This window comes from Botryllus schlosseri, chromosome 4 (genome assembly GCF_051294905.1).
Source record: "Botryllus schlosseri isolate E-star chromosome 4, Bs_hap1, whole genome shotgun sequence".
Taxonomy (NCBI): domain Eukaryota; kingdom Metazoa; phylum Chordata; class Ascidiacea; order Stolidobranchia; family Styelidae; genus Botryllus; species Botryllus schlosseri.
Genome location: NC_137239.1, coordinates 749,244 through 773,974, shown reverse-complemented (window position 1 = coordinate 773,974; position 24,731 = coordinate 749,244). Strand labels below are relative to the sequence as shown.

The 24,731-nt window shown below is 39.0% G+C and overlaps 3 protein-coding genes and 1 long non-coding RNA gene across 8 annotated transcripts in view; 2 read left to right on the top strand and 2 right to left on the bottom strand.

Annotated features, from left to right (window-relative positions):
- LOC145437843 (uncharacterized) overlaps positions 1–5,541 on the bottom strand; it is a 37,769-nt gene extending 32,228 nt beyond the window's left edge. Inside the window, exons 1-2 of the mRNA XM_080315181.1 lie at positions 5,107–5,541; positions 864–1,018 (exon numbers count right to left, since the gene is read on the bottom strand). Coding sequence (XP_080171307.1) covers positions 864–1,018; positions 5,107–5,200 — 249 coding nt within the window. The 5' untranslated portion in view covers positions 5,201–5,541. The remainder of the gene's footprint in view (positions 1–863; positions 1,019–5,106) is intronic.
- Positions 1–24,731, top strand: part of LOC145437866 (uncharacterized) — a 430,122-nt gene that overhangs the window by 352,533 nt on the left and 52,858 nt on the right. The gene's annotated exons all lie outside the window — the stretch shown is intronic.
- LOC145437858 (myb/SANT-like DNA-binding domain-containing protein 3) lies at positions 6,247–13,318 on the top strand. Of its 4 annotated transcripts, none has more exons than XR_013914751.1 (7): positions 6,268–6,754; positions 7,133–7,228; positions 10,097–10,132; positions 10,194–10,277; positions 10,343–10,426; positions 11,160–11,645; positions 11,855–13,318. XR_013914751.1 is itself a non-coding variant. In XM_080315209.1 (6 exons), exons 1-6 carry the CDS (start codon positions 6,457–6,459, stop codon positions 11,321–11,323), a joined length of 741 nt encoding a protein of 246 aa, XP_080171335.1. In that variant the 5' UTR covers positions 6,247–6,456; the 3' UTR covers positions 11,324–13,318. The 4 variants fall into 4 exon arrangements, 2 of the variants coding, with proteins under 2 accessions (XP_080171335.1, XP_080171333.1); XR_013914750.1 differs by having other exon boundaries at positions 11,160–11,673; positions 11,876–13,318; XM_080315209.1 differs by having other exon boundaries at positions 6,247–6,754; positions 10,215–10,277; positions 11,160–13,318.
- On the bottom strand, positions 16,370–24,157 carry LOC145437855 (uncharacterized). 2 transcript variants are annotated; one of them, XM_080315204.1, is made up of 10 exons: positions 22,274–24,157; positions 20,984–21,404; positions 20,803–20,886; positions 20,690–20,743; positions 20,540–20,602; positions 19,654–19,868; positions 19,282–19,444; positions 19,102–19,196; positions 18,332–18,385; positions 16,370–17,649 (listed from the first exon to the last, which is right to left on the bottom strand). In XM_080315204.1, exons 2-10 carry the CDS (start codon positions 21,039–21,041, stop codon positions 17,644–17,646), a joined length of 792 nt encoding a protein of 263 aa, XP_080171330.1. In that variant the 5' UTR covers positions 21,042–21,404; positions 22,274–24,157; the 3' UTR covers positions 16,370–17,643. The 2 variants fall into 2 exon arrangements, with proteins under 2 accessions (XP_080171330.1, XP_080171329.1); XM_080315203.1 differs by lacking the exon at positions 16,370–17,649 and having other exon boundaries at positions 17,694–18,385.

Below are 24,731 nucleotides of genomic sequence, written 5' to 3'. Positions count from 1 at the left end.
ATAGATCTACTTTTTGAAAGTAACTACTTGGCATACTTCGCATACCTTCATTTTGTACTTCCACTTGAAGTAGCGTTGATATGTCAAGTTATTACAGATATTATTACAGATATTATTACATACATGTGGACCGACATGCTACCAATCACTAGCCTATGTTTGCCAAGGCATTGAAAAATTCATTATGATATCAAACACAACGAGTAAGCTTCAACTTTTTGAATTATTGAATTATATGAAAATATAAAAGTTTCTTAACAAGACTCTGATTTTTGTAGGTGAAAAGTTAACACATATTTCCTGCAAAAAAGCAAGAAATTTCACACTTATCAGTTGATGTCGGGGTCGTAAACAAGTTGAGAGGTTCGGAGTCACAAGTCAATCCTACTTTCAAAGTTTTTGCTCGAGTCATTTTCAATTTATAACCGAGTCAAGTCTGAGTCAGGGTGTGGATGGTTAAGTAAGAGTGATAGTGTTAAGACTCGAGTCCGAGTCTCAAGTCATTGTGTTCCCTGCTTAGTTTCCATTTCAAGTCATGTTCAATACACTTTTTAAAACACTGATTTAGTGATATAGAATCCCTAGTAGCATATTCATAAATATTATTATTTTACCGATTCTTAACATTTTCTGGCGCTAATATTCATGTAAAATACTGATAGACGTGATACGGTACCAATAATGTGGAACTTAACTATTCTTCAAAATCACAATGAAATGCTTGTCGCGGCCATCCGAGTATCGAGTCATGTGACTTGGTTCGAGTCAATACACAATTTGACTCGAGTTAAGTCATTTTCCATTTTTAAGTCTTAAAGTCTTGTGAAGTCATTGCAAAAACATGATAAATGACAACAACATACCGCCATCGCGTTTTGATCGTCCAAAACTGAGCCAGGTAATAAGATATCTTGAGACGAAACCGAGCCTTTGTCTCTCCTGTATTGGTTTCCACCGATTTCGTCAATTCTCAGCTCGACTGCATCGTGATTAATAGTAGAGGAAGAACCAGGAGAATCTATACAGGAAAAGGTAGAGATTGATAAATTGTAAAGATGAGTCCTTCCCTGCACATAATTTTCAAACTCATATCTACAGAGAGGGAGAGACAAATTTGGACAACTAGAAAATGTTCATTTAATCCAAATAAGATTGAGATTATAACTATATAAATCGAATAGTATATTCATATTGAAATAAACCCAAATATTTTCGGCTGAGACTCGTCAGGGGTAAATGTCAGCAACTAGTACAGAATTGGAAAGAGCACAGTTGCTGACGATTACCCCTGACGAGTGTCAGCCGAAAATATTTGGGTTTATTTTAACATGAATATACTATTCAATTTTACATTGAAGTTGTGTACCTCCAAGAAGCTCTTCAACTATATAAATACATTTTTTTCCAAATTAGACTAGAATATTTTTTGCACTGTACATTTCTTCTGTAGTATTTTCAAGAAAAGCAGAAATTATATAACAATTATAATTAGAGCGAAGAAGCATTTCACAAATTAGAATATACCAGTAACTAGATTGCTGGCATTTGGCTGTAATTAATCTAGGTATTACTGGAATTATCTAGTTAACCAAGCCTTCCCTACATGATCTGGCTGTTGGTTTAAAAAAATCAGAAAAAAAAAATAATAATAGCAGTCGAATGAAGCCATGTCCAGACGAGGTAAGGCAACAGTGTTAATATGACAATAAGATGTCATCAAGTAATTCATTTTTAAATTCATCATATGGGCAATTCAAGGATATTCTGTGATAATGCATTTCAAGTGATAGGTCTCTGCATTAGTTAGATTCAGTGAAGGCGTTAATTCATTTCAGACCACTGCACAACACATGAAACACTTGCACAACACAATGCCGCGCAACTAAGAAAAGGATCCAAAAGGATGAATCACTTCCTAAACTGGTAGAGTGTTATCTCTTTACTGAAAAGCATTACACCGAGCCTACGCAACATGTTCATTAGGGCTGTTCAAAAAAAAAATTTTTTTCCTGAATCTTGCTGGTTAGGCCTACGTGATTAAACCGTTAGGTTGCCTTAAAAAACGACGCACACCAAATTTTAATTCATTCCAACCAATAATCGCGGATTTCGCACAGTTTGAAAATTTTGAATTTACCCAATGATGCAAACAATTTATGGTGCTACTTAACAAAATTTGTTGATTTAAACTAATGCTAAGTTTTGAGTTCATAATTATCACGGAGAAGCAATGCAAAAGTGATGCCCAGGTACAAAGGTTTAGTAACAATTCTGGTGATCAATTTTCCATCATTCATATACTAAAGGAAGCCTGAAATACAGTGTCAACAAACACACACGTAAGCACACACCCAAAAAAAACAGAATACTGGTATCACAACTAAATTATTTGATAACTGCACCACAAGAACTAGAACTGGAACTACTCACGTTACAAAATACGAAACTAGAACTAGAATGAGAACTACTAGAAAGACATTAAATTGTTGACCGTTAATTAACTGGATCAGTAGTTTCTACAAGACTGATTGGTAAAGCACGACTACCGCTTTGCAGCTCATCCCTTGGGACATATTTCACGGACGAGCTGTCACGTGGTTCTATCAATAAATCAACCAGTCATTTTATTGAAAGTTTCATCAAATCAAAACACCCTGCAAGATTGCGATATAACGGAAAGATAGGAGGGTGACCATACGACTTGGATTAGACTTTTAATCAGACACCCCCTGGGCCTAGAGCGTGTAAATAAGATGAACGCGCACTTGATTCAAGAAAGGATAACATAAAAGACAGCGACAAAATGAATGTGCCATGTGTCGGTAGGCGAGCTTGATTTGTCAGATCATGGCCCGTTAATCTTTAGGGCTGAATAGCCTAATATTCATGTCGCTATATATACACATTTCACAGTAGGGTCGTTCGAAAATACAAAATTTTCAACACAAATAACCTTGTTCTACCAGTTGGAATTAGAACAAAATATCAATATATGTATCGTATTTTTTAGATAGAAGTTCTCAAATTCATAGGGTTACCAGTCAAATTTGAGAAAATAGCGTATGTTTACTTTTTTTCATAAATTCAAAGTTTCTAGGCTCTAACAGACTAGCTTCTATCCGTGGGAATAGAGTCAGATTTGGTGTGCAGCGTCTTTTTTTAGCTAAGGTAACAATTTTATGGAATAGCCAATAAAATTTGAAGAAAAAAGATATTTTTGAACAACACTAACCCACAGTCATGTGAGGAAAATTTCGATCACTTGCATCTAATTACGGAAAGGGAACCATTAACAGCTATGCTACTGAAGTTGTACGGCCTAATTCTTTCATTTTGCAAGAGACATGAATAGGATCTTTCACACGATTCACAATCTTTGCACATCGTGTGATTAGTTTGTTTCTGTTCTCAGTCTAATATTATGAGCATTCAGGCAAAAACATTGGTGAACCATCTGATAACTTCTCAAGGCTTCAGAGCGACATTCTGCAACAAGGATATGATAACTAGGAAATTATCAGCTTCTACTAATTCATTTAGAATTAGAATTATAGCTACAGTTTTTTTTCAAATTAGATTGCAGAATTTGCAAAAAAAAACAAGTTCAGCTGATATCGAATCATAGTTCGTTGTCATAAGCATGAGGATGACAAATGTCTGTACACCAAGCTTTAATCGTTTCGCACAATACAGTTCTGATGTTGTATTTTTTCAGGAAACTCAGAAATAGAATTACAATATGAGCATTGAGCATGGAAGCATTTCACAAATTAGATTAGAATTATATTACCGGGATTTTGCTTTAATTATTGTTCTTAAGCAATTGTAATTAGCCTATCTAGTTGCCCAAGTCTGGCTGAAACGCCTCTATGCTATTGACCAAGCAACTACTGGAGAGGAGGCAAAGATAAGACACTTTTCTGATAATTCAACGCCACTCAAAGAGTAATGCCTTCTGAGGATTAATTTTGGTACCCATGGAAAGCCTGTGATCGGTACTATTTATGACCATGGCTCGAGTTATATTGAGCAACATTCTTATGGATTTCCTGGCCCTCAAAAATCCTTGCTCAAATGTCTGAACTTACTCCCGGGTGAGGGTAGGATGAGACACACTGTGTTCAAGGTGAGACACCAAGCAATTCTTGCTTATTACACCACCAATTCATCCCAAATGATGAATCAACTAGCACTAGCAACATCGTGAATAAAATATAATCATCATGAAATAATTCACTTTTAAAAAGAATTTGTACATCATATTCAAATTTAAATGACATCAAAAACCAAGTATCCATGAGATCCAGCAACAATAAGAGTTTTGTTATTATTTTGACTTGTAATGTAACATCTGGTAAACTACTAGATAAATAATACATTTTGTGTGCCTTCAACAGTAAATTTCCAATATTACGAGGCCTCGAATAGGAAAGCCCTCTGATACCCATGTTCCAACTTACCCCATGGTTTTGTCTCATCTTACCCCCACACATCAATCATCGTATAAACTTGAATAAAAAATTTTCCGTCTGTTACTTTTCAACTAGGTAAGTGTGTGATTACACTGCTAACATTGGACTCAAGCAGCTTCAGTAATGTTGTTTTAACATGAATTCACATAACTGACATGGACTATGAAAATAATTATAGTTTTGGGAATTTTTCTGCCCAACCTAAAATCTCTTTGCCTTTTTAATATGGTAGGACTGTAGAATGAAATTGGGAACAACATAGTTGAAGGGATCTGTCCATTAGAAAAATTTTCTATAAAAAAATTGCATGTTTCATCTTGCTCCGGGTCTCATCTTGGCCTCCTCTCCCCCTATATATGTTCTGATGGCTCATTCAAATGCAAAACAGTAGCCGTCTTCCTAAAATTGATGAATAGAATAACAGGACAACATTGAACATCTAGAACATAACCACAATCCCCGCCACCTAATAGATATACAATAATCGACAACAAACCGCAATTACAGTGCAGTGCTATCAATCAAGGAAAGGAATTGTTGACAGAGTTGAAGAATACATCAAATGTGCACTTAGCAAACAGATATGTGCACGATGCATATCGTCAAACAACAGCCTGCATGACATAGGACCTACCTGCTTGTCTGCCTGCAGTTGAATCTCTGTTTACCACCATGTGCACGCTATCTCCATCTCCGTCACAGGCGTGACCGTTGTTGACTGAATTCATTCCGAAATTCGCCGTCACAAAGCACGCATTCCGTCAACGATGAAAGAATTCACATACAATGGGCCGAGTTAACAAAAGACCCCGCGCTAAAAGTAAATATTAACTCTCATGATATGGGTTGGATTATAAAGTCGGCGTCTATATCGTTATAGCAACTGGACATAAAGATGTAGGTGTGATCACAACAATAATGTGCGGGTATTTTCTCTGAATAATAATGACAGTGACAACCAAATAGTACAACTACATACTTTCATATCATGCCATCAAACCGGATTGTGCCATGCACCGGTACCAATATACCAATGTATGACTGCGGCAATGGCCCTCACTCACTCACTCTAGTGCGGCTTGTAGCGTGCAAATAGCGTTGGCCCTTGGCCGCTACCGGCACCGCCTATGCAACACCTTTACGCCATCACAAGAAAACTATTGATGCATATTAAAGAGCAAAAATCAAAACAATCACGCAAGTGTCTACTCCAATACGAGTCAAATTCGTGAATCTTATGAATTCTGCGCCAAAATTAACACTATATTGCCATTATTTTACAAGGGATATTTATCCTTTCGATATGATATACTTTCTTTGCAACGCGGTAGCCTTGAAGAAGGAAGGTGAGGGCGATTACATGGGCATGATTTGATTGCACCTGGGAGCAGGATGTGCAACTGATAAATCGCAACTGCAAAGATTTCGTGTTCTAGATCAAGACATAGAAGATATGCGGAAGCTAGAAATTTCCAAGTTTATTTATCAGTTCTATTGCAACTTTTCACGACTTTCATCTAGGAATCATAAGCGCAACAATCGCACGCGTCCTCAACGCACAGTCGTGGGTTCGATCCCCGGCCGGGTCAGACCAAAGACCTGATTAGTAACACTGGTATCCATGACTTCCCTGCTTGGCGCTCATGCAATATGCATTACTGAGATAGCATGGAGGGGTGGTGCAAGACTTTAGCCGTAAAAAGGCTATATCTGCACCTTCCTTGTCCTGCGGCATATGCACATCACGCGTTCATGATATGCATGATAGTCACATTCGATAGTTTCACCAAAATCGAGAATATTTTCATGAAAAATCGAGAAAGTTGCAAAGTGTTGCAAAAAGTTGCCCCTGTTCCGGTTGACGAACCCACAGTACGGTATCTCTCTCTCTCCCTTTCTCTCTCTCTCTCGCACACTGTAAGATTCGTTTTAGCCGGGATTGATTGATGAGTGTTTGAGAATTGTTCGAGAAGTGGTTTATAAAATGAGGGGAAACTTCAGTCAATCGGAAAAATATCGAATACTGGAACTAGTTGAAGCTAATCTACATATCGTGGAGAACAAGAAGACGGATGGCGCTACTTGTCAGCGAAAAGAGAAAGCCTGGCAAGCAATATTTGAGCAGTATGAAGCTTCAAACACGGGTTATCAGAGAACGATTGGCCAAATCCAAAATGTATGGAAAAATCTGAAGCAGAGAACGAAAAAAGTGTATTCTCTTCTGCAAACTGGGGGCGGACCTCCTCCGTCAGAGATTGATGAAATACTACGGAAAGTTCACCGTAAGTATTTGTGTGAATACAAGCCCTACTGGAATCTCGGTACGTTTTGCCTGATATAACAGGTGAGCTGGGGTAGGTAAAATTAGCCTACATTATGAATGCGAGGCTTTCGATATCACCTGAGCAGAGTTGTGTGTTGGATAACCACACCATATCCGATTTCTAATCAGACGTAACATCATTACCCCTGTACGTTTGGTTTAAGAATGAGATGCAATTGCCGGTTACGGGTAAAACTAGGTTGTGTCTAAGGGTTAGGTTGGGGGGCAAGTTGCTTGGGTTACAGGTGAGGTTGATCATATATAGAACTCAATATATTTAAGTATTCCTGGATGTGCAAATTTTACCATTGTTTTATGTTAACATGTTTCGTTTCAGGTCTCATCACATATCAGTCACAATCTTCATATGACAGCTTTGACAGTGACTCTGCACCAGACAAGGGTGCGAATGAGTGTGAAGAGGCAGCTGGTGGTGAGTAAGGTATATTCTATGGCAGGGGTCGGGAACCTTTATTGACCGAGAGCCATATTGACCCTATATTTTCAATTGTAGCTGGGTCAGTACATTTCAGGTGCTCCATGCCATATTCCCACCTTCTCGAAACGTCATGAAAATTGGCATGCTTACAGAGCTTTGTTTTCTGATTTCAGAAATCCAAATTTCATCAAAAAAGGTCGACTAGAACCGAAGGTATGACTGTCCAAAAATTGATATTTTTGTGATCGCTCAAGTGGAAAAAATGGCAGAAATATATACATGTAACTTAAATTTGCCATAATTGGATCAAATTAAGGCTGTTGAGGGCGAAACTTTCACACTAGGTCATTTATAGCACACTCAATGCATTTTCACCTTCTTTGACACCTGGGGCCGCCTAGTTTGACCTTTGAACCCATGCTTTTACTTATAAGTTTCAAAGGCACTCATGCATGACGTCAGTTTTAATTGCAGATATCTCATGGCTAACAGGTGGTGTCATCAAGTGTAAGTTATCATTGGAAAGCTCTTGGAAAGTACTTTCAAAATCAACAATAGAATTAGTGGATATTTCATCGTCACATTAGAAAATTTTTTTGTGAACAAGTGTTGAAAAAATTGTTTAATTTCGAAATATCCAATATCCAGTCCTTGTCAAGAGCTTTCTAATGACACCTTACACTTGATGACACAACCTCTTAGTCAAAATATATTTGCAATTAAAAACGACGTCACGTGTGAGCAATTTTTCAAGACATGAACAAAATCACAGGGTTAAAGGTTGTACTACGCAACCCCAGGTGTCAAAGAAGGGGACAAAGTATCAAGTAGGATGTAAATGAACATGTGTGAAAGTGTCACCCTCAACAACCCTAATTTGACCAAAATATAGCAAATTTAAATTGCATGTATAAATTTCTGACGTTTTTTCCGTTTGAGCGAACACAAAAACAGCAATTTTTGAACGTCCACATCTTCGGCTGTACTTGACTGATTTTTATAAAATTTGTTTTTCTGAAATCAGAAAGAATAGTTTTCCAGGCTTATCAATTTTCATGAAAATCTGAGATTGTGGGGGGCACATTTTAAATTTTTCTGGAGCCCCTGGCATAATATTACCCAGCTCTCAAACAGCCATACTTGCCAATCAACTGTTACGTCGCAATTGAAAATACGTGATGTATTGGTAGCACTATATTGGGATTCGTAGTGTGCCCGCATGCGTAGGTGGAGTCAAACATAGTCACTGCAGCAGCACATACCCACTGCAGGGTATGATATGTCAGTGACGTGCGATTAGGGGAGGCAAGTGAGGAAGTGCCTCACATGTTGTCAGGGAGGAGTGAAGGAAAATTGTGAAACCTGCAATGATGGTTATGAATGACTAGATTTTGAACATTTTTATTCCCAAAATCACTCAATTTTCATATTTATTGTTCGAAAATAAGGCGCGAAAAGAGAGGTAAGGCACAGACGGGCTAAGCTTCACCTGTGATAGCGCAACTCATTGTAAGTAGCATAAAATTGACAATCACAAATATTAAAGGGGCACTGCGCTCTAAAAATGATGTGGTCTCAAATTGAAGGTAAAAACGAACAAAAATTTTTGGCCGCGGCCATTTCCTTCAGAACGCCACCGTAATGGAGCTACAATTTATTGAAATTTCTACGAGACCAGCTGCCGCGGCTGCTTAACCCGTTACATGGCACGATATCTTCACCGTCGCACTTGCTCGACGCGATTTACCTTCAATTTGAGACCACATCATTTTTAGAGCGCAGTGCCCCTTTAATGAAATGTAATTGTCACGCTGATTTCGAAAATCTAAATATTGATTGACACCTACATTTTGTTACCCATAAAGAACATGGATACCTGTGCCGTTGTTTTTAATTTGGATTTGTAATTGTGAATATCACTTGCGAGGCAGTTTATTTCTTGGCGTGGATCAGGAAGATATAATTTGTATTTGAAAACTGTGTTGTCCTATAGGCTAAGCGTCGCCACATCTGCTATTCTCTGTAATCAATCAAGGTATCGTGCAAACCAAGATATCGAGGCGTGCGATGGCGGATACATCGAAATTGCGAGTGGTGTTAGTCGCTGGCGCTACAGCAACTTAAATTAGGGGATTTTGAAAAGGATGGTATTAGCCCCTAACCCTGGATACCCCATTGTCCTGACCTCTCAAAGACATGTTTATGCCGCCACACGAATAATTATCCTGGCGGTCAAACAAGTTGCTCTAATATTGATAAATTAAGTAGAAAATTAAAAATTTGTCAAAGAGCCATATCTTGCACCTGAAAGAGCCAGATATGCCTCGCGAGCCATAGCTTCCCGACCACTGTTCTATGTCATTGGGGTTGTTAAAAAACAACCTATTTCACCTCATATTTGAGTGGCTAGCTGATAAAACGCTGCCCAACAAATTTGTCTTATTACCAACCTGTAGAAAAAATTCTAATATATTTAAAAAAAAATAAAAAAATATGAATTTACTGACAACCCCATGAAATTATCAAGTTGTAGCAAATCTGGCTCAATTTCGACCAGTAAAATTGAAGTAAAGTGTTCAATAACTTCGAATGTAGTGGTCGAAATTGAGCCAAACTGCTATGCATCATTTTTTTTTTGGACAACTTGGAAATTTCGTAGGGCACAACTACAATTTGGCAACCAAATATTATTTCACTTTTACAGGGTGTCATTGGATCAAATTTGGTGTGCTGGTGTGCAGTGTTTTTTTAGCCAACCTAAAACTTGTATCGTATTGCCAGTAAAATTTGAGCAGAAAAGTTATTTTTGAAAAACCGTACTCTTCATAGACGTTAATATTAATCGTCAAATTGTGTCTGCAGATTCCCCGCCTACTGAGCCTTTTGACATCAACCCAGGTAAATTATGAATATCTTGCACCTATATTGGTTCGAAAAATCTCATTCAGCCCTAATGCAGATGACTGGACTGCCTTCTTAGGCACAGGCGTGGAACCCACTGCTAGCAAAATGAATGAATCTGCTGCATGTGATACGAATGAAGGTTAGTAGTTCTATAAATCACGCGTGTGGCTGTGAAATGGATCTCAAAATGCAATCCATATACAGATATTGCGACAGTTGATACACCAATAGGATGCACAGCTATTGCCGAGAAGAAGTCAGGAGCACACAAGTCCAGTATAAAGCCAGGTTTGTGCAGAAGTGGTCGGCAATGAAGTACTTGAATTTTTTCAAATTACTCAATTGATTTCGCTCACTGCTTCTTAAGTGCAGACTCGGACAACTAGATAATTCTGATCTAATTTGTGAAATATTTTTATGCTCTAATCTTAATTCTAATCTAATGCCTGGTTTTTCTACAGACAGAACTGTATCGTGCCAAACGAGCCAAGCTTACTGTACAGACATTTTCCGCGGCAGCTGGTCTTGTAGTAATTTCTATAAATTGCAGCTCCATTACGGTGGCGTTCTGACGAAAATGGCCGCGGCCACAAATTTTTGTTCGTTTTTATCTTCAATTTGAGACCACATCATTTTTAGAGCGCAGTGCCCCTTTAACGTTTCCTGGCTCTATTTTCCAAGTGTCAGGAATGATAGACGGAATGCCAATGATAAGGTAACGTTAACTATTTTTCGAAGTTACAGTCTCAAAGTCATGTGACTTGGTTCGAGTCTTGGACAATGACTAGAGTACAAGTCAAGTCATCCCAAAAATTGACTCGAGTCCCGTCATGTTACACATTTGAAAAAATGACTCGAGTCACAAAAATATCACCAGTCGAGTCATTACAACCACTTCTACAAGCCTAGTTTCAATTATTATAAGCAATATGCATGGAATATTCCAATCAGTAAATAAAGCCACCAGCAACTACATGAAATAGTTTTGCCTCCTATCTCACAAGCTCTGTGTTCATTTCAGATGACTGCATAGTCGATATGGCGAAGAAGGAGCATAACCTAAATGTGAAATATGTTGAAATGAAGATGGAGGTGAAGCGAAGAAAACTGGAGCTGGTCAAGAGGAAACTGGAAATGGCCGAAGAATTACATGCGGCGAAAATGAAGAAGTTAACTAGTTCGTAGTGCTGGGCACAATGACTCGGGTACTCAAATCTGAATCGAGTGTTAATTCTATCAAGTCGAGTCATGAGAGGATTTTTTCTTTTACTGAAATGATACTCAATTTTTCAATGAAAATTATACTATCCATACTATTTGCCACCGTAATGGCCTTGAAACGCACGTTATTGGAAATGACATGACTGTGAAGCCGCGATCGGCCCACAGCATTGTTGCTAAAGTGCAATGAAAGAATATCTTCTTTGTTATCGCATAAACGGTGCTTATTAGAACTTTGCGCACCATTCATACTATCTCGCCGTCATGAAGAGTCACCAGTTTTTTTGTTAGGTTTGGTTTGGGTGACAGCCAATGTTCCCTCTAAGCTGCGCACGTGCGTAAATGCGCAGTGCTGAAACGGTCTCTGTGCATTGCAAATCTAAGTTGCGCACAGAAAATCCGTAGTGATGACCTTTCTTTTAGTCGTTACGCACTGTTGTTCAAGGGTCCGCGCAGTAAGTTGGTGAGTGTGCGCAGACTCGTCAAAAATTAGAGGGAACATTGGTGACAGCCAAGTAGTTTCAAGAGACCGCAACTGTTTCATTTGAATATTAAAAACCAGCCGTATTTGCTTGAACGAATCGTTTAATTAGGCAACTGGCATCATAAGCTTCATAACATTCAGTTTAAGTTAGCAAAGAGTCCAGAAGGAATAGAATTACCTCGAATCTAGGTTTCGTAAGAAAAGCAATTATTTCTGGTTTACTTGGGACAAACATTAATCCCTCTACGGCACAAACCTAGGCATTTAAACTACAACGCAACACAAAATGCATTATTTGATGAAGCACGGCTTAAATGACTGAGACCAAACAGCCTGCCCAACACTCCCGTCAAACAGGTTTGCCGCACAATCAAACAAAGTGCTTGTTGACTTCTGCTCGTCATGTATCCACACGTAAAAACTGATCATTATGTGCCATAAATCAGCAATAAACATTGACGAGTATGGAAGGTGCACTTCTTTTGTGACTAACTAACTCATTGATTCGTCTGTTAGCTGTACCTCCACATATTTTTTTCGTAGGCTATATTCGTATTATCGATAAGACATGGCGAGCAACAACCATCACTTTTCTACTGTAGTAGCAAGTCCAAATTTTATGAAATTTTGGGCATTGACTTGGTCCTACAAAACTCCTTGAAATAAACACGGAGTGACACTCGACTTGACTTGGAGCCTAATATTTGATTCAGCATCGAATCACTGCAGTACTTGATTTCGCCCAGCCCAGTGTCTACCACCTCCAATACGAGCGTGCATTCAAGGTTTGCGGATTTCGTGTTGTTTTAGACATGCTGATTTCTCATGAACCTTGTATAAACCCGTGACTCATTATATTACTTGCTGATTTTGTGCTTCATTTCCACTGCTGTTTTTCTCTATTTTACGTTTAGTGTGCATGATTCTTTAACCTCGCGGAAAAATTCAAGGAGTTTTTGCTCATTAACAAAGTACGGTACTTTACAATCTTTGAAGTAATCGAGTATGTTTTTCTACTTCTGCAATTCGATTGTTCATGTTTTCACCATATCCATTTTACTCACAGTTTGGAAGCCCTGCTACATGGTTGTTACCTTTGACACTCTCAATTAGAGCATAGAATTTGTATGGCTTTACATAACTTTTCATCAGTGAAATCACCACGTCTTGTATGATGTAACTGAAAATGATTATGAAAAATGCACCTGTTTTCATTGTCATTAGGCTTCCTGCATAAGTTGCTGTTCAATCTTGTCATCAACTGACCAGTAAAATACAAAAATTCCAGTAACGTATGAAAAACATGATTTTTCACTTAACCCTATGATTTATCACTATCGAATCAAAATTCAAACAGTTTCTACTAAATGGATACTTGCCTGCCTTTTACACTGCCGCATCCTGCTTATTTGAAATCATTGATTATGCCTACCTTGTCTCTTTTGCTACGTCTCTCAATAAAGTGTTGTTTTGTAGGTGGGCGCAACGTATTTGTACTGGCAGGGAATTTGGTCGGAAAAATTTTCGAAGATAGCCATAGCAGAAATTTTTCATGTGTTTTTTGACAGGGTTGTAATGGCTAGCTAGACTCATGTCATTCTATTGAATATGGAAAAAGGCCCGGCTTGGCCTGAACTGTTTAGAGAGGAAAATTAGTACATATGAATACGAGACATTCGATATCACCCAAACAGAATCGCAAAAGACGGGTGTAACATAATTTGAACTCAAAACTGATCAGTGACTTGCACTCGGACTCAAGTCACTACACTATGACTAGGACTCGGCCCTATGCCTATCTACCTGGTGATGAATTGAAAATGACTCAAATCATGATTGACTGGTGACTTGGTTACAACACTGCTTTTTGACATAGTGCACAGTGCCAACATTACTGACAAGTTCAACCGTGCCATACCACCTATAAAAAACATATATATTGCGGAAAATGGCAGCTAAACAATGAAATAATCCAGGTGTGTGGATGTGCTGCCAACAGTGAAAAACTTGTATTTCATTATTGCAACTTCCAGGAAGAGATCAGCACAAAATTTTGGTACGCCTCAAAACGGTGTTGGTACGACTTGAGTCAACTTAGACAGATGACTTGATATAACTCGAGTCACTTTACAAAAATGACTTCAAACATGCCCCGTACTTCGAAAATTCAACATCACTTTGTGACTTGACAGGAGTCAAAATGTGCAATGAATGGATTTGAATTGTGACTCCAAGGTGGTCACTTGATCATAAGACTGCTACAAAATGCAATATATTCAACTAAAATGATTACAGACTATATCTCTGCGTTTAGCAAGACCAGCACTGGAACTTTGAGGCGTGTCAAAGTCCGTTGATCCAATGTCACCAGTCTCGACAGTTTTGTATTGTTCTGCCAAATCCACCTCGCCATGTCTAATAGAATAGTTATGCAGGCAAGCAGTTGCAACTATGATAGGCAAGGTATTTTCAAGCTTATTACGGAGGCCGAGTTGGAGGCAAAGGTATCTCTGTTTCCAAACTTCACACGATCTTACTATTTTTATCCTGGTGGCTATGTGCGATTCATTATACCTCTTTTCGGCTGGAGATAAGGGGTTTGAGAAGGGTGTCATCAGATATGGAACGCAAGAATAAGCACTGTCTCCAAGTAGAACACTGCCGGTGTTGTCCATGAGCATTGGAACGGTGCTGTTCATCATCACCCTGTTGTCAGATGTAGAGCCAGACCATCTGGCAACTATATGTGTAAATTCCATGTTTGCATTGCACACAAGTTGCACATTTAGAGAATAGAGTCCATTTCGATTGCGGTACAGTTGTGCATTATCCCCTCCTGGGTTTGATATTGGTATGTGTGTTGCATCAACAAGACCCAACACTGCTGGAAACTGGTGCTGTCCATAAAATGAAGTTATTTGCGCGGTTATTTCTTGAGCTGTCGTTGGAAATCTCATAAATTGGCTCCTTCTGCGAGCAATAGCTCTGGAAACTTGATTCACAATTCTGCACACGGTGCTTTTGTTCATGTACAAAGGGTCCCCGACCTCAAGTTGATGCTGGCCCGAAGCATAGAAACGCAGAGCAACCAGCAGTCTGATATGAGGCGGGATCGCATGACAACGGCGGCTGGGGAATGATAGTTCTTCCTCAACAATTTCAAGAAGCTCAAAGGTTGACGATTTAGACAGCCTGTAACGTTTCAAGAACTCATCATCGTCAAGGGTTTCCAGAGGATTTGATCTGTCTCTTAACATCCTCCTGGGAATTCTTTCTTGTTGTCTTACCCTTTTCAGTGTTTGAAGCACATGAACATACCGGTATATATCCATTTCTAAAACCAGTACTGCGTAGCGCGCACTCAACGCATACCAATCTACTATAGAGAGGTTAGTTATCTTATCTATAAGGCAGTGGCTATTCGTCCGGAACCGGATGAATAGCCCGCAGCTATAGTCCAGGCTATTCGTCCGGAACCGTGTGACGTAACTATCCGAAATAAATGTTTCGTGTGACGTAACTGTTAAAAACCAACATACTGCATACTGGCATTATTGAGTATTGACGGACTTTGGCTGTTTATGTGTTTAGGTCATCGGTACACAATAGCGCCATGCTTTGTGTGGAACAGTATCCCGCCGGCCATCCGGCAGTCGACGAGCATGTCCACATTCAAGTCGAAATACAAGCAATTACTACTAAATAAATACAGTCCGTCCTCAAGATTACCGGACCACGACTGACCTATCGATCTCGCTTCCTATGACATGCCGCCCTATTTCTTGTCGCTTCCTTTTTCTATACTATCTTCTTTACTTTCATTTAGTGTGCATGCCTCCTCTTTACATCGCCTAGGCCAAGGTGGGTGTCCGATTCCATAGACAACTCCTAGTCGTTTCGACATCTTCCTTTCTTTTCATTGTATCGCATTGAACTGATAAAATTGCTAATAAACCAATGATGATGATGATGATGATGCTCTTAAATATATCGAATACATTATTGTTTGTAATCCCAAAGACGCAGTACACGATGCGTGAGCATGAGCAGTGAGCACGCGGTACATTGGGTAGTGCAATGATTTCCAGTCCAGCATTGTCCACTGCTATGCGATGGTACCATCCGAAGAAAAATTTAAGCAAAGTACCGCATCTCTGCTATGCTACCTCTGCTTTGCAGACTTAACAATAAATAATCGCCGTCTTCTCCCAAAAGCAATTTTTGTGGTGCATTGAACTGATAAAAAATGCTAATAAACCGAACTGAACTGATATTAGACCTCCCCGCAAACAAAAATACGTATACTCGACGTATATATTTGGTGGAAATTGGGGACCGTAACGATACGCTGTATCGTCCCCTCGACGTAATTCTGTGCATACATAGGAACGTCGCTAAGACGTTACAGTGATTCGTTACGGAGACGTACAGATTTCCTCCATGTCGGTCCTGAGCTACGTTCCTGATACGTCACCTTTCCACCAATTCCTACCTTCTGGCTGAGTCACAATGATTGCGGTAGAAAATTTCAGGAAAATGAATTTATTACCAAACGTTCAAGATAAGCACGAGAAATATGGCCCAGTTCTGCACGCAATAAATAATGGTACAAAGAGTGAAAGGCAAGCATTGTGCAGTCAATTATAATTAAGGTACCGAACTCGGAGGTATAGAATTAAAATATTACAGAATACAGGCTCATGGTATTAGATAAAAATCACAGGACCACAGTATCAAGGCGTAATAACACTAGGGTTGCAATTACTGAAATATAACACACATGCATATTCATCAGAGGTGGACAGTACCAAAGAGCTTTTACTTTTTGAAGAACATAATTTTTTGGCTACTTGTACTGCTTACTCAAGTAGCTATGTTTTATAATTTCTTTTACTTACATTTTACATTGATGATTTTGAAAATTAGAATTAGTTTTGGGACATATTTGTATGGTTCTCTGAATAACTGGTCTAAATTTTCTCCCTACCACAGTAATATATGTAACTGAATGTATTTTCGAGAGTAGCCAACTCTTATCAATTGCAACACCTAGGCCGACTCTCAAGTTCCTAAAATTACCCCCTTGAGTAATTTTAATACCTCCTTTTTTATTTCTACTTGACTTAACTTGACCATGCCTTGGCACTACTTGAGCAGTAGTTCCTACACTTCTTCGACATGCCATGTTTTGTGATAGTAAAAATTCTCACGCCCCCTCATCTTCATATCAAAAAATATTAAATATTGCAATCAGATTGCTAGTAAGCCCAACGGACTACTTTGACAACCTCAGACGATCGAATCAAGGAATGTTAGGAAAATCGGTTATTTATACTTTTTACCAAGCAGAAACTTGAAGAAACGCTTTACATTGAGCCAATCGCACGTTACTGATACATGAAGAAATGTTATCAAAATCAGCTATTTAAATTTTTTACCGAGCAGAAACTTGAAGAAACGCTTTACATTGAGCCAATCGCACGTTACTGATACATGAAGAAATGTTATCAAAATCAGTTATTTAAATTTTTTACCGAGCAGAAACGTGAAGAAACGCTTTACATTGAGCCAATCGCACGTTACTGATACATGAAGAAATGTTATCAAAATCAGTTATTTAAATTTTTTACCGAGCAGAAACTTGAAGAAACGCTTTACCCTGTGCCAATCACACGTTACCGATACATGAAAAATGAAGAAACAGCACGTCTTCTCAGTAACTACAAAACCTAACTTTCAAGTTCACTCGTCCACCTCAATCTTCTTAATATGACAGCAAGCTCACCAAAACTTATCATTTTCATTCCTGAAATAAATAAGCGATCATTGGTAATTTAGAAATTGGCAGTGTTGGGATGACTCGAGTCAACTTTTTCGTACGACTGGACTCAAGTGACTTTGGAGAATCACTTGACTTGACTTAGAGCATCAAAACTGTGCATTGACTTGTGACTCTGAGTACAATTTACAAGTCAATTTCAAGTCTACAAGTCTAGCAATGTATATCACATTTCCCAACCCCTTGTATGATTTAAATCGAACAAATATAGTTTTCGTTTCTATTCTCACGGATGTGTAGACGGGTAGTGTGGGCTATTGCACCACATCAATTTGTTTCAACTTCTCGAATCTTCACATTAGGTCCTATATTTTGGATGCTAATAACTGACTGTAGCATGTAGCTGTACAGTTACTCCCCTATTTTATTAGCAGTTCTACGTCTACGTGAGGGATACAGCGTCTTTTTGCATGTTTATTCAACTAGATTCGTTATTTGATTATCAAGATAAATGATATATTAATCTGTGTTTGACACAGCTAGCAAAATGTACTGACTATGAATCATCAATCATACTTCAAAAATTCAAATTGACTTGACACGAGCTTTCGAAATGCCGCTCCTTTTTCAGGTGTTGAAGTGCAAAAATGACCAACATTGTAAAATTCCTCATGATTTCATATTAAAACCAGGGTTAAACAATGCATACCTCATCCACCACTATTTCTTCATCAGCAATGTTTCCATTAGGTGAGCTTGATTTCTGCAAGAAGTTCATTGTTACGGACTAGCACTTCGTAGAACAGTATATATCAGGGGTGAGCAACATACGGCCCGCGAAGGGATTTTGTCCGGCCTGCGGACAGTTTTACTTCTTACATGATAATGTGGCCTGCAGCCCCAGCCTGCCGAGGTTCCTCACTACTTGCTTACTACGTCAAATTTTAGTGACTGTATGTTATTATATACGTGCATCTGCAGCGTGCGAGTTTGGAGCTTACGGGATAAGTTCGTCGAAGCGAGAAGATTCGCATTATCGGCATTTACGATGTTCTCAACCCTAATGTCGTTTGTGGTAATCATGGTGTTCGTCGACTACAATTACCATTTACACCATGCTGATATATCTTATTTTTGATTCCGTAACCGCCGACTTGTAGCACGGCACACTTCTAGGCTTTGAAGTGATATTGTTGTCGATAAAATACATTGATTAAATACGATATATTCCTTGTATACGTGGATAAAAATGGGCGAATAATGTATCGATTCAGCAATCCGGCCCGCTGACTGGAGAAGTTGCCCGCCCCTGGTATATATGACCTAAATCTTGTGTACAGCTCAATTAATTCAGTACTATCGAGCACCAACGAACATAATATTAATTGTAATTTAATGCACTCAACACCAGCACAATGACTGATGAATTTGTAATAGTTGAGGTATAACAGAATGATTAAGCAACAGCGAACTACGTACCTTCTTGAAAAAACGATTGTACGACTTCAGGACTTCACTAATTGCAGTTTCTATTTCTTGCAGTGTTGCTTTGCCGTGGGCCTTTCTGCATGTACCTACAGTGATAGGAATATAGGGTTAGAGCTGCTTAATAACAACTCCCGCTGTCTGGGACTCTTACCCTAAAAATTCAATACTTACATAGCAAAAGGCTAAAGATGATCTTGTGGTCTTTAAAGCGTTTCTTTCCTTTCTGTCCATTCTTGGAATATTGAACGAGTAGATGTTTTGTTGCAATCTTTTTCAGCACCTCTCGGATTGTAGCCTTTACATTTCGTCCGCCAACCAGTGACAAATATAATATCTGGCAAAACAAGTAATGGAAAAAATGATGAAAATAGTTGGTAACATCACTCAAATTATATCCTTGGAAATTGAAGTTGTAGTAGTATTTTCCAGTGAATGAACAATTACACGAAGAGACATTTTGTAAATTGATCAGTTGACAAATACGTTAGCAATTGCATGTTTTTTTGAAAATCAGTGGCTCTGGTAATTATAGCAGCTACTTACTGCAGCATCTTTCACTGCTTTCTCCTCAAGTTTCTCCTCGATACCTTTCAATTCCTCTGTACTAGTTGCAGGTTGCTTGATAATGCATTCCAAATTCTGTGTTCTGGAGTGCGCTGGCATACACTTTCCAAGTTCAAGTCGAACGAGATGCGCCTTATTTTCTTCTACCTTTTCCAAGATGGTTTGCATGCAGATCAAAATTTTCTTCAAGATTTCTAAATAAAATCAAAAATTAACTATCGGGCCACTGAGAACGTTCTCACAGACCAGGGGTAGGGCTGGGCAAAAACGAGTACCCAATCACGTATAACGCTTCGAGTCGAGTAATCAAGTATTGCTCGTTATGACGTCACAACAGAATGTACTATGTCAAAGTTCAAATATGTACCTTTTATGCGACCACAAGGAACAAAATGCCAGTTATTCGTCACAGTAAAGATAATTTGGTATTTTTTGATCATACCGATTTGATTGCACTTCTTGACAATGTTGCGAGGTGATCATAACTTCGGAAATGTGTTATTTCCAGTTACGTTCGTTGCTTTGTACTATGTCTGGTATGCTGCGACAGGGCCAATCAAGGTTTGAAGAGTTCCACAATGGAAAATATTATCAAAACTATAATTATCGTTTGTAAATTGACTTTCAGTAGCGAGAAGCGTATAATTTCAGTACCTGAAAGAATCTTCTTTGACTACTCGACTCGAATCGTTAAAATTAACACTCGATTCAGATTCAAGTACTCAAATCATTGTGCCCAGCCCAAACCACGGGTTGGCCATTCATCTTAAATCTAGCCCCGCATGATATAAAATTAAGTTCGGGGAGTCTTCGTTTGTGAAAAGTTAACAAATGTCACTTTCTATGGATAAATCATGGAACATACCACCATCCGCAGAGTTTGGCCTGTCAGATACCCCAGCGCTTGACATTGCAAACGAAGAGCAACCTACAATAGATGAACAAACAATACTAGATATTTAATAATTTTACAAAGCAAGTAAACTGCTCAGGAATAGAAAAATTTTAAACAAACCTTCCAACATCGCTTCTATTCGGTGGCGATCAGTACGTCTTGGTGTTGAGGTGACTGAAGAAAGTACACAGTCGCATATCGAATGATTTTTCAACAAATATTATAACACAAACCTCTCCACTTCTCCTTGGAGGGAAACTGTGAGCTTTGCTTTGAAGTATCAACAGGAGCTACTTCATTGCCAGGATCTTCATCATCTGGAATAACACTGACATTAGGTATTCATTATTTATACTACAAATGAAGGTAGAGCCATAGAAGCATAAAATCAAAAATAATACAATTTTAGCATACCAGCACCGCTATCTAGAATTTCTGCATCTCCCGAAGAATTCATTTTTCTCTGTTTCATCTCTGGTTCACTGATGCTTTCAGGTAGCTGAGGCCATATCAGTGCCGCACTATCAGATAAGTCAGCAGTATTCTTGCGCTCAAGTGGCAAAGGTTGCTGGTTGGCTTCCTCGTTATCTACATCTGAACATTTTAAATGAAGATAAAATATAAAGATAAAATGTAAATTTCATTGTAATCCAGGCTGTGGTGAGTAATTTTTATAGGATTTGAAGGTGGTTCAACTGCGAAACTGGCCTATTGATAAGAATACCACAAACCTACTCATAGGGAGTTGAATCAGACAGAGTGACGATAGGAACAGCAGGCTCAGCATGTAATGGAGTGACAGCATGAAATTGACCAGATGGTGGACTCTCACTACCTGTAGATAAAGTAACACATGGTAATTTCAAGCATTTATCTACATAAATGTTTACAACAACTGAAGAGCTATTGCAAGAATGAGCACCTAAGACGGTACATTTATCTCAAGTAAATGTGTTGTCACTCAATTTCTTGCTTTTAATATTGTTAGCCCCTCCTGCGACCTCACGTTTGCGCTCGTAGAAAGACCGTCGACGATGAAACTTATGCACAAAATGAATGACGCATGTTGGCCGAAGCTTTCGATATCAATATGTCCGGGCGCCAAATAGTCCTGTCCTTGCAAACTCAGTCTGCAGCAATATACTGCAGACCAGCAATCTACCCAAGTATTAATATAATTGACCTATATACTTGAAGGCGAGGCCACTACATTTGAATGAGAAATTATAAGATCTCCTGATGCTGCGTTGATTGATCTGCGCGCGCTCGCATTGACGATGTCGTGACTCGAAGAGACATACTCGGGATGCTGTTAATCGTAGAGTACGACATTCGCGTTATATTTTAATAGAACATGGATATGTATATGCGTATAGAGTTGTTAACACGGGCGAGATTATCTGATTATTGTAGAAGCATTTGAGCATACAATTAGCCCGATAAATCGGGTAGAATTCAGAACATGCCTTGTTGACGAACACCGCCTTTACTTTAGAACACCCCCCTTTATCCTCGGCTGGCTATGCCCTGTAGCCCTGATCTATGGGTAGGGAGAAAACAGTTTCATTCCTAAATTGACACAAGTGATTTCATACCACAATAAAAAATGATCAATAACAATACGTCAATACAGTGCCAATATCAGTTGGTTCATAGAACTTGAATCGTTATTTGCAGAAACACAGAATAAAAATCAACACTTACTTGATACTTGATACTCTTCACACTGTGAAATGTCATTCTTGTTGTTAGCAGAAGACTGCTTCAGTAATCTAGTAGCAGCAGTCCATCTCCTTCTGTAGGCTAAATGGTATCTTTTCCGACATTTATGCATACTAAACTGTAGGTGATTCAACAGAGTAGAGCAAGCGTGGCATTCGTGCGACAGCGAATATACGGCGTAACCCTAGTCCAGCGTATACCAGGTCATTTTAGCACATTGTGTTGTTTAATAAGTAATTCAGTATCGAATCGGAGCAAAAGATATTTCCGTCAGGCGGATGAAATTTTCCAATCACGCGAGAAATCCGTCCGTCACGCACAACATGTTGCCGAAAACAACCACTGATTCTCGTCTGGCCACTACCTATATTTGTGGAAATGGATTCGAAGAGGCGTATTTTCAAGACAATAAATACAACTCGTGTCGAAATATTAAAAGTCTAACCAATTTCAATATAGTGTGGTGTTATTTTCAAGGGAAGTCATTCTGTGGCGTTTATCACTAGCCTACAATTAACATTTGCACAGACCAAATGACGGTTGCACGATAAATTGAGCAAATTTTGAACAGAAACTTTAGGGGGGTCCGAAACGGTCCAAAAAGGGTTTACAAAGATTCAAAGGTTTAGAACCACCGTACAAGAAGTTATTCACAGTCAAGTTATTCACAATGACAACTAGCTCTCTAGCCTTATTCAATCAGTCTCGATACATCATTGCGCAAAATTCCCACTTCAGTCTTCACTGACGCAGGCTGGCAGAGAGAGTAACAGCTGCGCCCCTACAAGCTGACTGGTACCGCTAGATTCTAATCAGGCCAAGATTCAAAGTTCAAAATACTTCTTGGAGTGAAAATGCCTATAGCAGGCAGCAGGTTGGACATCCCTGCCTTTGGCTGTCATTTCAACAGATTTTGCTCCGTACTTGGAAGAAAACGAATGCACTTTCACAGACACACAATTCAGGGATATCTTAATAAAACTCGACAGCAAAATACTAGAAATTATTGACAATCATTGTTACCGGTATGTCGAAAAGACTATGATTTTCAATGAAGTTTTGAAACAATGTAAGGGCCTTCTAATACTATGCGAGTACAAAACGACACAAGCAACTCACCTTCCCTGCGGCCTGCAGTACTGTGCCTATACAGCTCGTGTGAGCGACAGTATATTTTAATGTCTATACTATACCGAAGTTACCGAACTATTTTTTCATTCGAAGAATATATAAACTACTGTAGCATGTACCGTTCACTTTCCGGCATTACTTAATAGCTAAATGCTTGCTTGAGCAGCAATACCTGCGATTAATCCCTGAACGCAACTAAAACCAAACCCACACACAGAACTGCTGCAAGACGCCGTTGTAAGACCGCGCTCTTCGTCTGGCGGCATCAAACCTGCGCGCCAAAATTGTTCGCGCGGGAATAATGCCTTACGTCACTCAGCAACAAAGCGTGAAATCGGATAAGAATTTCAACGATGGTCGCCGTGGATCTCGGGTTGGTGTATGAGATCGTCGATTTTCGAAGCCGGCGTTCAGTGAATTGAATCTGAATACTACAATTGCAATGGAGTGGAATGGAATGAGTTATTACTTATCGTCTAAAGGAAAAATATTGCGCCTTCCATATAGGCTGCGCAAACACTAGCGCCATGTGACTCGAATCATGATTATACCGTAATGTCACTTCCGGATGACATGCGTGCTAATTAACACCCCCTCGAATAGATATTTACATGAATTTATGCTCCGCAAGCCTCACAGTTTGAATTAGCTACCAACGAAATATCCGTCACCATTTTCCCCGTTTGGCCACCTTTTTTGTAACGTGACAAAACGAACATATACGTAAATTGTTTGCGGGGCTGGTATTTGGACACTGCTGGTTCAACTCGCCCTATTTTCATCTCTAACTTTCCAGCACGTCTTCTAGAAGATGAAGATATATATATCGTAACCCGGGATATATGGTGTTGTGGATGGCTGTATTCTGTACCTCATGTACAACGACTAATTCCTTTTCATTGACTGCTATGCTACCTCTGCTTTGCAGACTTAACAATAAATAATCGCCGTCTTCTCCCAAAAGCAATTTTTGTGGTGCATTGAACTGATAAAAAATGCTAATAAACCGAACTGAACTGATATTAGACCTGGTATTTGGACACTGCTGGTTCAACTCGCCCTGTTTTCATCTCTAACTTTCCAGCACGTCTTCTATAGAAGATGAAGATATATATATCGTAACCCGGGATATATGGTGTTGTGGATGGCTGTATTCTGTACCTCATGTACAACGACTAATTCCTTTTCATTGACTGATGAAGGCATCTCGATGGTATTACAGACACGTTGCAATACAATTACACATTAGGATCAACAAAAAGTATACAAAAACTACAGCAAGCAAGGACAAAAGTCTACATCAGTCGCG

Excerpts from the sequence above, each read along its gene's own strand:
- LOC145437858 (XM_080315207.1), top strand. The coding sequence starts at position 6,457 with ATGAGGGGAAACTTCAGTCAATCGGAAAAATATCGAATACTGGAACTA. Across the intron at positions 6,755-7,132 it reads AATACTACGGAAAGTTCACC|GTCTCATCACATATCAGTCA; the intron begins GTAAGTATTTGT and ends GTTTCGTTTCAG. Across the intron at positions 10,278-10,342 it reads TGCATGTGATACGAATGAAG|ATATTGCGACAGTTGATACA; the intron begins GTTAGTAGTTCT and ends ATCCATATACAG.
- LOC145437855 (XM_080315203.1), bottom strand. The coding sequence starts at position 21,041 with ATGAAACAGAGAAAAATGAATTCTTCGGGAGATGCAGAAATTCTAGAT. Across the intron at positions 20,744-20,802 it reads CTCCAAGGAGAAGTGGAGAG|TCACCTCAACACCAAGACGT; the intron begins GTTTGTGTTATA and ends TACTTTCTTCAG. Across the intron at positions 20,603-20,689 it reads AATAGAAGCGATGTTGGAAG|GTTGCTCTTCGTTTGCAATG; the intron begins GTTTGTTTAAAA and ends CATCTATTGTAG.